At 50.7% G+C, this 15,484-nt stretch overlaps 1 protein-coding gene across 1 annotated transcript in view; it reads left to right on the top strand.

Moving 5' to 3' along the window:
• MFHAS1 (multifunctional ROCO family signaling regulator 1) overlaps positions 1 to 13,225 on the top strand; it is a 132,108-nt gene extending 118,883 nt beyond the window's left edge. Inside the window, exons 3-4 of the mRNA XM_045018491.1 lie at positions 882 to 1,333; positions 9,622 to 13,225. Of these exons, the coding sequence (XP_044874426.1) occupies positions 882 to 885 (4 nt within the window). The 3' untranslated portion in view covers positions 886 to 1,333; positions 9,622 to 13,225. The remainder of the gene's footprint in view (positions 1 to 881; positions 1,334 to 9,621) is intronic.
• The last annotated feature ends 2,259 nt before the right edge of the window (positions 13,226 to 15,484 follow it).

Below are 15,484 nucleotides of genomic sequence, written 5' to 3'. Positions count from 1 at the left end.
CCGTTGCTGAGTCTCTCTTCCTGTCCCATGTGTTCCCCCTTGTGGGGAGGGGTGCACTCTATAATGGTAGCAGACAAAGGTGTGCAAAGCACGTCAGCTGGACAGGTGGCTGGCTGGTCTCCTCTTGGGCACCAGCCTTGGTGTTCTTTCCTGCTTTGAGATCCTCACTGGTCTCGTTCACGATCTGACACTAGTTCTGAGCACAGTTTGCCCTTGTCTCCCTGCAATGGGCCAACTGGGTTTAAATCCGCTTGGGAGAGGGGGGAAGCTGTGTTGAGTTGTGTGTGGATGCAGTTTTCAAACACAGCTCTGTCTGTAGACCTTGCATCTCCTGAAGCCCCTGAACCCCAGCTGCACATCTCGCCTTTTGTTTGTTTGACACTGTGTTAGATCTCAGAAGCAAAGAAATTTCTACCCTCAAACTAAACAGTGTGAGATGGACTGTAAGGCTTGTCCCCCCAATGTTCAGTCTGCCCTAGGTAGCACCTAACACTAGTGCCCCCATCCCGGAGTAGTTGCCAGCAAACCCATGACAAAAGAAACCCTGTCTGTTCTGGAAAAGGGCTATTTTATTTAGACTGAGTACTCCCCTTATTTGGCATCTGGAAGAAAACAGAATGTGTATTAATCTGTTCATCATGAACACTATAAGCCATGTATCAGAGGGGTAGCCGTGTTAGTCTGGATCTGTAAAAGCAGCAAAGAGTCCTGTGGCACTTTATAGACTAACAGATGCATCTGACGAAGTGGGTATTCACCCACGAGAGCTCATGCTCCAATTCATCTGTTAGTCTATAAGGTGCCACAGGACTCTTTGCTGCTACTATAAGCCATGAAAGACTGCTGCTACAAGACGGTTTCTTTGTCCTTCTCTCCTTCAGATGAATGGTAATGCTAGTGCTAAAGGTTTTACATCGGGCAGCGTGTGAAACTGCGGTGTGGCTGAAGGATCTGTAGTGCTACTGTCTCTCTTGGGTTTGGAGTCCTGCCTTTACGACGAGACCAGACTTTGGAACTCTGAACTATTTGAAGTGGGAACACAGCTAAGTGTGTCTCTCCTGAGATACCCTTGAGAACTTAAGTGTACAGTGCAATCTGAAGGTCACTGATGAGCAGATGTGACATGGAACAATAGTCTTGCAGCAATCAGATGGCAGCATTATTGGCTGGAGATGAAACACTGGGATTGAAATTCTATGGACCCTGCTGTGCACCCTTTTGGACCTGTTGATGAATGTAAAAATTTGCTCAGTACTTTTTCATTCAGATGTAACTGAAGAAAAGTCAGTTGAGACTTGCTGTTGTGGAGCTTCCTGGAGTTGGTTCCTTACAGGTGAGTGTTTGGGATTGCATCAGTCATATTTTTTAGTGGGGTTTGACAGCGTGCATGTAGCTATCGTATCTCTTTAAAAGCAGACCGGTAGAGCAGGCCAGTGCGGTCTGGCTCTTCTTCGCCGTAGCAATCTATGGCACAAATGTTCCTCCCATAATTTGGTGGAGGAGTGGACTGGGGCAGCTTGTTAATAGAGAGAGTTTCACATGGTATGAATTCCAGTATCAAAATTACTGTCCCAGACAGTTAACTGCAGATGCATTTTTTAACTATGAGATTGTAAATGTACATGAACCTAATTCGCTCGCTGGTGGGTTTCACATATCGAAGGTTGAGATGGAATAAGAGGACAGTCCAGCTCTGGGCTGGCATGTGCTAGGTTATAGTTGACACATGATGCGTGGTCTGTAGCAGGTTGAGTTTTGGAGCAGCTGAACTGCAGCTAACCAATCAGTTATGTGCTTTAAGTCCCCGATGTGCTGGTGCTGTGTCTCATTTGCACAAACCCACACGCTGCCTGTACGTATCCTGCTTTCTGTGGCGTTTGTAAACCTTCTTTAAATCTCAGCCAGATCGGTTACTTTGAATCCTCTCCTAAATTCACCATGGTGTAGAGCTAGGACATTATCCTAACCCTTCCCATTCGGCTTGCTTCGAAGAAGTGGGTATTCACCCACGAAAGCTCATGCTGCAAAACGTCTGTTAGTCCATAAGGTGCCATAGGACTCTTTGCTGCTTTTACAGATCCAGACTAACACGGCTACCCCTCTGATACTTCCCATTCAAATGACACTCACTGGTGGTACAGGGCTGGAAAGATACCCCTGCCCCTCGCCGTTCCACCCGCTTTCTTGCAAGATGGATCCTCCATTCACTACTGCTCCCCACCAAACACCTAGTGCTGGCTGGACATTCCATCCAAGGATTGGTTTGGTGGGATCGGAATGTGCCGTGTAAACAGGCTGATTCCACCAGCACTTGTGCTGGGAACCAGGCAGGCAAACTGGCCACCAGGGCTCCCTTGTTCTCCGCAGCTCACCTGGTGGGCTTCCCAGACTGTCAGCTCCTTGTGCTACCGCAGAGCAGGTGATTCCAGGGAGCACATTTTGTTTTGGAAACACTGAAGTGGTCCCACTGTGGGAATGTGTCAGTATTTCCAAAGCAAAAAATGTAGGAATTTCATCCCCACAAAAACTTCAAGTTTTGTGGCTTTTTGTCCTGATTCAGGATGATATTTCCCCTCAAACTCAATTTTTTTTTTTGCAGAACAGAAATCCCATCTCCTGGCTGGCATTACAAAACTGCTTTTACGAGCACCAGTGTTCAGTGGCTCTAAGCCCAAGCTCATTACATGACTGGCTGCAGCTGAGTTAATATCTACAGTGTCCTTCTAAGAGACCAGCCCTCCTCCCCATCACCTCGCAGTCATGTCTGTGCCACATGCAGGCTCAGTTAATATTGATGCCACACCCCGTTACAATGAATGCATAGAATCATAGCATCTCAGGGCTGGAAGGGACCTCAGGAGGTATCTAGTCCAACCCCCTGCTCAAAGCAGGACCAAACCCAACTAAATCATCCCAGTGTGTCACTCCCCACCCTGCAGTGAATACTGGCCATCCGATCCTCCACACTGCTAACATTGGCCACCCTCTCCCAGGGATTGCTGACTTCCCCTGTCTTCTCGGTCCCTGCAAGGACTGGAGCTGCCAGGACACTGGCTAGGGGTGGCAGGAGTACGGGCCGCACATTGTTCATGGATGGCAGGGGGCAGTATCTCTCTGAAAAGGGCAAGTCTCTTTCTTCCTTTCCAGTTCTCTCCCTGCTTCTGGGAGGGGAGGGCAGAGCTGAAGCAGGAGCCACCTTGTCCCATCCAGGGGAAGCCAAGTCAGTGAGGATGGGGCACAGCTCCGGGGCAGAAGAAGGCTTTAGTTGGTTAGGTCATTCTCTGTATGTGCTGGACCCTTCCAGACCCTTAAAGGGCCATCCCAGGGGGTGGGGTAGGCTGACCACTAGGTGCTACTACCCCATCACAGAAGGGTACGGGAGCCATCTTACATGGGCTAACACGGAGGAGAACGCCACCACAGGAGGCTTGATATGACTGACTCCTCTCCCTCCAAGGGACCCTGCCAGTCACCTTTTAAGGCAGACAACTCTTGCGCTTCTTACTGCTCCTCTCCTCCTCAGAGTGCAGGTGTGTTGAGAAAAGCAACTGAAAAAGCGCCACGTATTGGTCAGACACATGTCCCCAGGCTTCAGTTGCAAATTAGTGCTTTACCTCTGGGAGAGTGTAGCGGGGTGGAGACTCACCCAGCAGCGCCTCCTGTGGATATATCCGGGAATTAGCTCTTTTTACCAGCTCCAGAGCGTCCTCTGCCAGTGTCTCGCTGTTGCTGGCCCCTGGTGCCCTTTTACCTGGGGTGCTGCCCCTCCAGTCTCCCCCCCCTGGGGATCCCCCACCCTCTATCCCCACCTTGCCTCAGCCTATGGGCCACTGCCAGTCACCATCTCGCCCCCTTTCACTGGGGCCGACTGCAGTCTGTATAAGCCAGTCATCAATGGCAAGGGAAGTTTTGACCTGCTGCCTTTCCCTGCACCCAGTACCTCCAGGGGCTTTGTACAAGGCCCTGCAGCCTGGGGGGTTGCTGGCCCAGAGCTCCCCAGCTCCTCTGGCCTTTCCCCAGCCCGGCTTCACTCCAGTGCCCTTTAGCACTCAGGCAGCCAGGTCCATCTCCCTCCTCAGCTAGAGGGAGCCTGCCTGCTCCTGGCCCACTGCCCTCTTATAAGGGCCAGCGGGGCCCTGATTGGGGCGTGGCCACCGCTGAGGCTGCTAGCCCAATCAGCCCAGCTGATTGCTCACCTGGCCACCGCCCTGTTTACCCGGGAGCGAGGCAGCGGCCCCACTACAGAGAGCGAGCCGGGTTCTCTTCCTGCTTGTGCATCACACCCACTGGTCTAACTCTGCCGATTGCGGGTCTCTGGTGCTGACGATGGCTTACCAGGCAGAGCTTTGCTCTGGCTGTGCTGACAGATATGACGCTTTGCTACCCGGAGCAAAGTGCTGGCTCCTTTCCTGGTGGGCCACGAGGGGGCAGTCTGGCCTGCAGGGGCTGCAACTGCCATCTTACAGCTGAAAAGTCCTGCACTGTGTGTGCTGGGCTCTGGCCATCTATTGCCAATGGCAAGGTGGAAAAAGGAAGTAGCAGTTTCGCACTAGGCTGGGATGCACAGCTCCCCTAGCGTACCGGAGTCCTAGGAGCTATCTTGGGAGGAGAGGGGCTGATTCACCCTGCCCTTACTGCAATGCAGAGGAGGTGTGAAATGCCCCCAGCTTAGGAAAGTGGGGACAATCCGGCCTGCATGCTCCCTTTCTCACTGCTAAGAGAGGGCTGGCTGCTGCGCGAGCCCTTCGGCATTTTAACCCCAAACAAATGCATGGTGTCCTCCTGACGCTTCACTCAGTGAGAGCCTGCTCCTGTAAACAAGGAACCTGACTTGGTCATTGAAATTGTGACAGAATTACTGCCTGTCTGGGAACCAGAGCTCCCTGGGGGTCTGCAGGGAAAGGCTCTGCCAGTCGTGTGTCCCTACTCAGCAAACCGCACAGTGGTCTGAAAGCTGCCAGGCTGGGCTTGTCCTTAGGGAGCTGGGCTGGAAAAGTGCACACTCCCCGTTCTCGGGTACTCTCTTGGTGTGGGCACACGTGGCAGGAGTGTCAGACTGACCAGCTGCTGTGGAGCACTCACGCGTGCGGTGGCTGCTCCTCCACAGAGGGAGCCACGTAGTGCAGTCATGTTGTGTAGCGAGCTGGTAACAGCCTGAAGAAGAGCCTTCTACCCGGAGAGCATTCAGCCACGGACTTGAGCTCAGGGCTTGGAGGAGCCCTTGGCTCCCTTGGCCAAGTGCCTTCAGCTTCTGCAGACTCTCAGGGCCTGCTTCCTACTCGTGAGCGCTGTACCCCTGCAGTTCCTAAGGGAAACTCGCAGCAGTGTCCTGTGTGGGGCAAGGTGCAGAACTGCCTTCCTGAGGCTGCCAGCAGACGGCTCCAGCACTGCTGCTCATGCGTGGCACTGCCTGAAGCTGCGAGCAGCAGTAACATCACTGAGAATAGGGGCAGCCTCACTCTGCTGCTTGGCAAAGCTGTGAGTAGCATCAAAGACCGGCCTGCGAGCTGTGTTGGGGGAGCAGAGTGACAGTGGACTCCTCGCCTGCACTGTGAGCTGCCAGGTCCCTGGGTGGGACAGGAGGCGAGAGAGAGCTCCCTCTCCCTTCCAGCAAGCAGAGGGGTTATCTAGAACCCACCGAAGGCTAACCCCAAAGACCTCTGCACTGCCTCCAGGAACAGGGCCATAGTGGGGTTGAGGGGACCCTTTCCCACAGCTGTGGGGAGGGATTGGCTTCCCACATGAACATTTCCTGTGGCGAAGGATGGGTGGGTAAGAAAAAGGGGTGGGGGAACTTAATAGGAGCTGGGGAATGAGGCCAGGAGCTGGGAATGGACAGGAGCTGGGAATGGGTGATGGGATGGATCACTTGATGATTTCCTGTTCTGTTCATTCCCTCTGGGGCACCTGGCATTGGCTGCTGTTGGAAGACAGGATACTGGGCTAGATGGACCTTTGGTCTGACCCAGTAGGGCCGTTCTTTCGTCAGGACAGGAAACCACTCTGCATAGTGCAGAGTCTGAGGGATTGGGAGCGACGTCCTGAAACAGAGTGCTCTGTCTCCCTCGTGCTAACTGTGGTGCTTTCCAGGGTTTTGTTCTGGAGCATTTTACGTTCATCCTGGCCTATCAAACAGAGATCACTTGGGGTCGGTGACCCCTGAAATAACCGGATACCAGAAAGAGCAGTTCAGCACTATTGAGATGCACACTTGCTGTGAGAGCCGAGAGGGGGTTGTTGCTAGGAAGCTATTTGGAGAAGAAAAATGTAGGCTGACCTCAACTCTTTGTTTCTGATCAAATCGTCAGTGAGCCGATGGGCACTGGAGACCACCTCACTTCTCAGCACTAATGTAAAATGCACGCGTGACCAGGGGAGTGCTGGTCTTCTAGGCAGCTCCAGGCAGCTTGATTGAAGAGGTTTTTTTATAGTAATAATGATTTCTCTGTAGCATCTAATGTACTGATCCAGAAGGTTAAGCTGCTACGCTACACCCCTCAAGCTGCTGTTTAAACACTTCGGTGCTGTGGAAGGTAACCGATATGTTGTGATTTTCCACTGAAGTCAAGAAACCTCAGTTGCAAGGGCTTCCTGAGGTGCTCCCGCAGACATGACAGCCGAATCAGCACGCTATGGAATGCGTGAAGGGCAGGGACCTCGGCACACCACACTGAGTTACTCTTGAATTCTGTGCCCAAAAAATAAAAATTCTGCACACAATATTTTAAAATTCTGCAAAAATCTGAATATTTGTCAAAGTAACACAATATAATCACACTATTTTCAATTCTTTGCTGAAAAGTATTTTGAAATAAATTACCAAAATAATTGAAAATTGTGATTATATTGGCAAATAAAATATGCAACATTTTAAAACTTTTAATTTATTGGTGCAGAATTTTTAAATTTTGATTTAGAATTCCCTCGAGTACCAGATTCTGTGTGGAGCAATCAGGTTGCGGGAAGCCCGGTGTGGGGGAGGAGATCTGGATGCACAGGAGCTCGGTTGGGGGTTCTGGGTGCAGGGGGAATAGGACTCTGCAGGGGAGTCCAGGTGAAGGTAGTTAGGGCTCAGCAGGGGGATCTGGGTGCTGGAGGTGTGGATCTTGGTGGGGTGGGGGTCAGGATGCAGCTGTGCAGCTGGTTGGGACTCAGTGATGTGGGGGTCTGGGTGTGTGGGGCTCCCGACGCATGGGGTGAGTCTCTGTAGGGTGGGGATTTGGATGTGGGGGGCTCAGTGGGGGTGTTCTGGGTGTGGGGAAGTCTAGGTACTGGGGGCTCCTGCTGCAGGGGTGAGGCTCAGCATGGTGGGAATTCTGTGGGAGGTTGCAAGGGGCTCCCAATGCAGGGGGGTCTCAGAGGGTTCTGGGTGCAGGGGGGAGGGATCCAGATGCACGGGGGTTGGGTGGACGGGGGAGCAGCTCCCTGTACAGGGACCCCTCCCCCTGCGGCTGAGCAGCGATAGGGCCAGGAAATGGCAGGAGAATCACTGTATGGGGAGTTGCTCCCCTGTCTGCCCAATGCCCCCCGTGTATCTGGACTCCTCCCCTCCCCCCACCTCCTGCAGTGACTTTCCTCTCCCCTAGCTGCTCCAGGTTCCCAAACAGACGTGCCTGCACTGCCAGGGAGGAGTGAGTGTGTGTCACGGAGTCCCCGGGCGCTGCTCTGGAACTGCTCCGTACGAAGCCAGTCAGGACTCTGGGGGAGCCTCCTCTCTCTGAGCAGACCATCTCCAGGGCAAGAAGCTCCCACCTTCCTGGGTCTGACCTCAGAGCATTCAGCCCTTCCACACCATGCGCTTTCCGCAGCGAGTCCGCCCAGGCGGGGTCCTGGGGCAACCAGGGGGTCCTGCCCCCCAACTCCGCAGTCAGACGTGACTCTCAGCCAGCCGGTAAAACAGGATTAACACAGCGTAGAACAGAACTTGTTAGCAGAGAAATCAGTGACTTTGGGGGAGGGGAGCCCAGAGCCAGGGCTCTGGCCCTCCCCCAAGCTACCCGAGACTGACTCGCTTCCAGCTGCCTGGCCCCTACCCTGCCTGTTGCTCCTCCTCCTCCTCTGGCCTTTGTCTCGTTTCCCTGGTCAAGAGTCATCTGGTCGCATCCCCCTCCTGGGTCTCCATGGCATCCATGCAGGCAGCTGGAGCAGCCCCCGCAAAATTCACACACCCTTATTCCCATCACCTAGACATTGGTGCAATACACAGGGAAACTGAGGCACACACAGCATTCATGCAAAATAGTAAGACTCACATACAACATAACAATTTGTCACAGTGAGCACTGGTAAAGCTTCTCTTTGCTTCCCCACAGAAATCATTTTTCTGCGAGGAAGCAAAGAGAATCAGTGTTTCTGTGCTTGCGCAGTGGCGCAGAATCCCTCCCCAGGAGTACTGAGGGCCCCTGTGGCTGAGAGCTTGAGAAATGCTACAGAACCACAAGGCACACATTAAAATGGGAAGGCTTTGCCTCCTTTTCAGGAATAGTTTGGTGTTTGTTCCCATGAACTGTGCCACAGCTGGTGCTGGTCAGGTTCGGATGAATACTGAATCATCAGCTTCTCTGGAAGTCCCCTAATTAAACCTGAGCTTGAGCGGTGAAGACCTGTACACCCCCAAATCAGGAACTCAGACACTCTCAGATGGAGCTCTGGATTGGACCAATCTCTAGTCATGACCAATTGAAGCCATACAAGCCAGAGTCAGTGAGGAGTGGGTAGCTGGCTTCTTTTCTTTCTTAACTTGTTTACAGTTAAAATAATGTATAGTTAGCTAAAGATGCAGCTCCTCTGTCTTTACAATAGCAAAACTATTTGAGTGATGTGCTATTGTGTATTAGGTGTTGGCAAAACCTTTCCAGCATGAGAGGGTTGGGAATGCTAGTCTGGGCTAAGAACTCCCTAGCTCTGGTTTTGGCGAAAACCTCCAAATCCTCTGGCTCAATAAAAAGGAGGTTCCTCTAGGAGCAGAATGTCTTGGAGACAAGGCTCTGTTGGCACCACATTCATGGTCTACTTAGCACTATCGTAAAACCCACCAGTGAACTAAATTCACCTACAATGTTGGGGGAGTGGGAGGACACAGATGTTCAAAGGGGCATAGATACAAGGTCAGCCTTACAGGCAGGGGCAGCTCTAGGAATTGTGCCGCCCCAAGCAGGGCAGCACGCCGCAGCGGGCACTCTGGCGGTCGCCGGTCCCGCGGCTCCGCTGGACTTCCTGCAGACGTGCCTGCGGAGGGTCCGCTGGTCCCGCGGCTCTGGTGGACCTCCCGCAGGCACGTCTGCGGATGCACCACCGAAGCCGCGGGACCAGCGGCCCCTCCGCAGGCATGCCTGTGGAGGTCCACCGGAGCCGCCTGCCGCCCTCCCGCGGCACGCTGCCCCAAGCACGCGCTTGGCGCGCTGGGGTCTGGAGCCGGCCCTGCTTACAGGTTGCATGTTCTCCAGCTGTTGGAGCTCAGTGTCACTGCTTGGAGGGAGCAGGAGAAGCACAGAATTCCCACATGGATACAGGCTTTGTGCCCAGAGCTGGGGCTGGGATCTCCCATCATTTCCCACATTTGGAAACATTCTCCTGTTCTCTTCATTGCCACTGATGTGTCTCTGTCTTTATTTTCCCCAGAGGAAGAAACTAGTGATTTGTTGCTGTGATGTTAAGTGAGGAAAAGAAAAGTCCAGACTGGAATCTCTTTCCCAGATGGAGGACCGTTTCCTGATAACTCAGCGTGATCTATGGACACACTTAACAAGAAGAGTTCAGCGTTTTCAAGGAATAAATGCTGTGGCTTGGTAAAGCACAACTGAGTAAACGTTTTACACCTGAACCTCAGAATCATGATCATCCTCCAAGGAAGAGCTGCTTGACAAACGAACAGTGTGAACAGCTTCTCAGGGATTCTGTTTGCTGTACACAAATAGCCATAATGTCAGGATTGATGGCAATATTTAGAGCACTCCAGTTTGGTTCTATTTCATGTGGACGTGGGATCACTCATCTGAAGTTCACTGCTGTTCAGTAACTAGTGTAGAACAATGTGGTTTATCTTTATTTTTGTAATGTGCAAAACCATTTAATTTTCTACAGTTTAAAGCTTCTAGCATTAGTGACCACTGAGTGCAATATTCTGCTTGGGAGCCCTGCCAAATAACCCTTGGGTTCTTGGTTTGTTGTCGATATGTTCAAGTATCTATCACTGTTCTTTTGTCCTTCACACCACAGTGTTAGCTCACCAAGTACGCTCCAGGCTATCACTGTTGAGCAGCTCACAGGAGTGGCTGCTTCTGGGGATGTTCTCCCCTCTCCACAGTAAGGATATGCTGCCTGATGTTCATTGTCCCTGTCTCTCTCCGCTTCCACGAAACCCAAAAGAACCCCCCAGCCTGAGGCAGAACAAGGTGGTGGCAGCCAGAAGATGCTAGTTTGGGAATACCCTCACTTCCAAGTGCCATGCTTCAGCACAGCACAATGGCAAGGAGCAGGGGGACTAGGCATTCAATGAAAATAATCTGTGGTTAATCACAGGCCAAGCACCAGTGAGATTGGTGTCGCTGAGCTCGTAGTGGAGGAGACCAGGGAAAGGTGGGCAGGGAAACATTTTCAGCCTGCATGCCCACCCCTCACTGTCATACTGTGCTTGGGAGTTAATGAACTGTCGCAGTCAAGCAGGGTTTTTAAACCACTTGGGTGTCATGTACCATGGGCCCTTGGCAGGAGGGCAGGGCACTCTGCTATTTGAGAATATGTTATGAGAGTGTAGAGCGCACTGACTGTATCGGAGAAGAATTTATTTCAATTAGTGGGGAATTCAACCCCTTTTAAGTAGGAGGATAAATTCCCAGCAGCCAACATTCTCAACCAGAGAGCACAATTTTGTGCTCACTAACCTGTTTCCAGTCTCCAGGTTGCTGGCTGATTTGTGTTCTGCAGAAATAGCACAGTTCAGAAGGGCAAACCAATAAATCATTTACCCTTGGAGCAACAATGGGAGGCAGACAGCACCATTATTCCTTGGGGTGTGACCAGTAGCATCTTATATTGCATTTAAAAGCAGAATCCCAGCCCTAAAGAGGTGGTTCCAGTTAAATGAAGCTAGCAGTCACTCTGCTTGCTTCCTTTGTGTGTTGACAGAAAATGTGCATAACTATATGTACGTAATCAGTGAGAGCATGGAAAGGTGGGAACTCTGTCAGTGGATATTACTTTATATGTCTTGTGTAGTGAGAAATCTGGAGTATTCTTGCAGAACTGGATTGTTGTTGAACCACGTACATACCTGTTGTAACTGCATTGACATCTTTGGAGTTCTTACCGGAGAGGAGTTTGGCTCTGTAGCTCCAGTTTCTGCTGACTGCTTAGCCTAAGGCCAGAGTTGGGCTGCCTAGTCCCTTTTCAATGTGCATTGTTCTCTCCAGGTTCGGCCTTTGCTAAACGCTTTAGAACTCAGTTTTAAATCTGAATACAGCTGAAGTCTTAAGAATTAATTGGAGTTAACCAGGCGTGTCTGTACTGCAGTCTCTGAAGGCAGCTCGGGGTTTGTGCAACAGGAGTCAGAACTGAAGGAGATGGTTTCCCTTGGGCAGTCTCCCGGTAAGGTTTTTTGGTAACTGTAAACCTTGGAAGTAAAGGCAGGTGTGTGTGTTCAGCTTCTCTGGGGACAGTGAGCATGCTTGGTCCCTGCTATAGTGCTTCTGGTCAATGGGGGTCATACCAGGGTGAATTATGTTTTTTTGCTGTTACCTAAAGCTGCCAAAGTGGCAAAGCCTGTGCCCAGGTGTGACAGGCGCTGTGCTGGCAGGGTGCAGGAAATGTGTGAGAATGGCTGAAGAAACAAACAGTTGGAAATGCTCCTTCGCTGGGCAGGAACATTAACCATCTGTGCAGGAAGCTCCTTTCTGTCTCATCACCTGGGAGTTTTGCAGCCAGACTCCCAGGGAGCTCAGCTATTGAGACCCCCGGCTGGATCCTGTTGGGACAGCAGCATTGGAAGAACTGTGTCAGGCTCTTCAGGAAAAGGCCAAAGTTCTACTCCAGTAAGCACAAGAGCAACTATTCTGCCCAGGCAAACCCCCCTCCCCCCCCCCAACCAGAAACTGCCCCTTGAGGCTGTTCTGACTTCTACTTATGCCTCTTGTGGTAGAAAAGCCAGTTCCCAGGTTTGTGTCAAGGCACAGCCCAAGTGTTTTTCCTTCCTAAAAGGTTCACTTGCTTATGTTAGACCTGTCCTTGTGAGTTGCACTCTTGCAAGAACAGCAAGTGGTGTTGGTGTAAAGCTGATGGTGCAGCTACAGTTATCCATTAATTTCCATAACTGGGTAGAAATTTACAAATTATTCTTGCCAAAAAGATTGAAAATAAATCTGATATTAACTTGAAACAAGGCATCTCTTCCCATTCATTTAACGCAGCTCAAAATGTCCACCCCTTTTTTCCCCCAAAATTGATTTCTGGCTTTGAAGACCCAGGGCCTAGTTATATTTTTGAACTGTGAACATAGAAGACTGATGCCCACCCTGCAGAATTGGGATTTGGTGGTGGAGCTGAGTACTGAGTACTAATTACTGTGGTAAAATACAAATTCAGACAGCTCATATAACTGTAAACACTTGTTCTGTAACACCACGTGTGCCCCTCTAGAGCTCCCATAGTCCCTGTTCCCATATCTAAATACTAGAGAACATAAACTCCACCTCTTTTTGTTGCTGTTTCTCCAAATGGCACTCACTCACTCACAGTAAGTGTAGAGAGAGTGACTACACGTACAGTGTCTAAAACTTGAGCTCTACTGAAGTAGACATCAGAGCCACAAAAGATGGGAGGGATAGATTAATCAGCGATGAGGTGCTCAGGCAGAGGCGACTGGTAACTGCTGATAGTGGGAGGGCACAATTTAAAGGTTCTGGTGTCATGCAGCGGAGCTCAGGGCAGGTACTCGAGATAAAGGAGTTTCGATTTCTAGAGTTACTTTTGGTGTCATGATTTGCAATACTACGTAAGAGCAGATGGAGACATTTCTAAAAGAGAGCTACACATGAAGCAGTTCTGGATTATACTGGCATATTATCAGTTTGAAGCAGTTCTCAACCCAGGGGTGCATGTACCCTTGGGGGTATGCAGATGTCTTCCAGGGGGTACATCAGCTCATCTAGATATTACTGTCAGAACAAGGAGCAATGGTCTCAAGTTGCAGTGGGGGAGGTCTCGGTTGGATATTAGGAAAATCTTTTTCACTAGGAGGGTGGTGAAGCACTGGAATGGGTTCCCTAGGGCGGTGGTGGAATCTCCTTCCTTAGGCTGTGGCTACACTTAGCACTTCAAAGCGCTGCCACGGTAGCGCTTTGAAGCGCTAAGTGTAGTCAAAGCGCCAGCGCTGGGAGAGAGCTCTCCGAGCGCTGTCCGTACTCCACCTCCCTGTGGGGAATAACGGACAGCGCTGGGAGCGCGGCTCCCAGCGCTGGGGCTTTGACTACACTGGCGCTTTGCAGCGCTGCAATTTGCAGCGCTGGAGAGGGTGTGTTTTCACACCCTGCTGCAGCGCTGCAAATTTGTAAGTGTAGCCAAGCCCTTAGAGGTTTTTAAGGTCAGGTTTGACAAAGCCCTGGCTGGGATGATTTAATTGGGGATTGGTCCTCCTTTGAGCAGGGGGTTGGACTAGATGACCTCCTGAGGTCCCTTCCAATCCTGATATTCTATGGTTCCATTTATTTGCCTAGTTTTACGGCAGGCTATGTAAAAATCACTAGCAAAGTAATAGATTCATAGATTCTAGGACTGGAAGGGACCTCGAGAGGTCATCGAGTCCAGTCCCTTGCCCTCATGGCAGGACCAAATACTGTCTAGAGTAGACCATCTCTGATAGACAACTGAAATTTCATACAGGCAATTACTTGTTTATATAATGCTCTATGTACTATATTGGTGTTTGTCAACCCAGGGGTGGTGGGCTGGGTTTGGGGGGTTGCAAGTGCCGGGCTGGCATTAGGGGGTGGCAAGCAGGAGCCCTGTGAAGCTGAGAGACATGCTGAAGCCTGAGTCCTGCTGCCCTTGGCTGAAAGGGGTTCAGTAGTCTAGAAGGATTGAGAGCCACTGATTCAAAGAACAGAGATATTTGCAGACAATCCTTTGATATGATCTTTTAGAGCTCTTGTAATAATATCAGCCCCCAATAATTATCTCAGGAATCTGTTCTAATTTAACCGTATCAAATTATTTTCCCTCTCCATTTGAATCCATTCTCTCTTGTGGGTTTACAAGGAGACCTTAGCTCTCTTGGGCATCACAAGTACCAGAAATCTCTTGCTAACCCTCCCGGTGGCTGTGATGTCTCCTCTGGCAGCTGACTCTTCAGGTACCTGTAGTATCACAGAATGCTGTATATAGGGCATCATTAGCAAACCTGGATTTCATGGCAGGAGAATAGTGGTTTGAAAGAATTTTTGAAAAGTAAAGGGAGCACAGAAATCTGTTTTAATCTCCTTTGCCTAGGCCAATTAGCAGTGATGTTCAAGTCACATTTCTGAGCTTCCCTACCATTCAATTTTCTCTCTACAGTTAATTTCTAACTAGAGATGGACCTAAAAGTCAGACACAGAATCTAAACCACTCAGAACCATGAGGCAGTTCAGCTCTAGGTCCAGATTTCAACTTCACAGCTCAGGTTTTATTTTTATGATGGACCAATTCAGAACCCCAAATCCCAACCATTTTGTGAGGTGGGTTGGGTTTGGATCTGAAGTTGAAGAACCGGAAATTGGATTGAAGCTTCATAACTGACCCACTTTTCCTATTAACATTACAAAGTTTAAGAGTGTGACTTTCCAGTTCTTACTATTTAATATATTCCACCATGAAGGCCCCAATCCAGCAAATTTGAAAGCATATGTTCAATTATGTTCAGCGTGGTCCATTAAAATCAATGGAACTGCTCAAATGCTTGGACTTCACATGTAAGTACTCTGCTGGGTTACTGCCCTTAGAAAAAATGAAATAAAACATCAGTCATAGTTTCAGGGGAACTGCACTTGTATTCCCCTGCCTTCCGATCACTCCTGGAACCTGCTGCCACCCCTGCTGCCTCTGCACCTGCCTCCCCATTGCCCGTGGGCCTGCTGCTTCTCCCACCCCACACCCCACTCATCTCTCCTCTGGTCCCCTGCTGCCTTCCCCCACATTGCCCTAACCTCCTTTCTGCAGCACACATGCACACCATGCAGGCTCCGCTGCTGAGCTGTTGTATCTGCAGCTGCTACTAGCCCGGTCTTGCTTCCCTGCTCCCAGCACCGCTTAGCCTGGCTCAAGTGCCGGTGCCTTTCCCAGGCACATCCCACCCTGGCAGAAATTAGGGGTGGGGGCAGGTGACCCCACACATGGCCTCTGTGGTAGGACAGCAATGGCTACAGAATGAAGGCCCTGGGATACGCTCAATGAGGAAGCTTGGCCTTTCCTTGCTGCCCTGGCTAGTTAATGCAGGGATGCCTGTGTTCCCAGC

Source organism: Mauremys mutica, chromosome 5, assembly GCF_020497125.1.
Source record: "Mauremys mutica isolate MM-2020 ecotype Southern chromosome 5, ASM2049712v1, whole genome shotgun sequence".
NCBI classification, from domain to species: domain Eukaryota; kingdom Metazoa; phylum Chordata; order Testudines; family Geoemydidae; genus Mauremys; species Mauremys mutica.
This window is presented reverse-complemented; position numbering and strand designations above follow the sequence as displayed.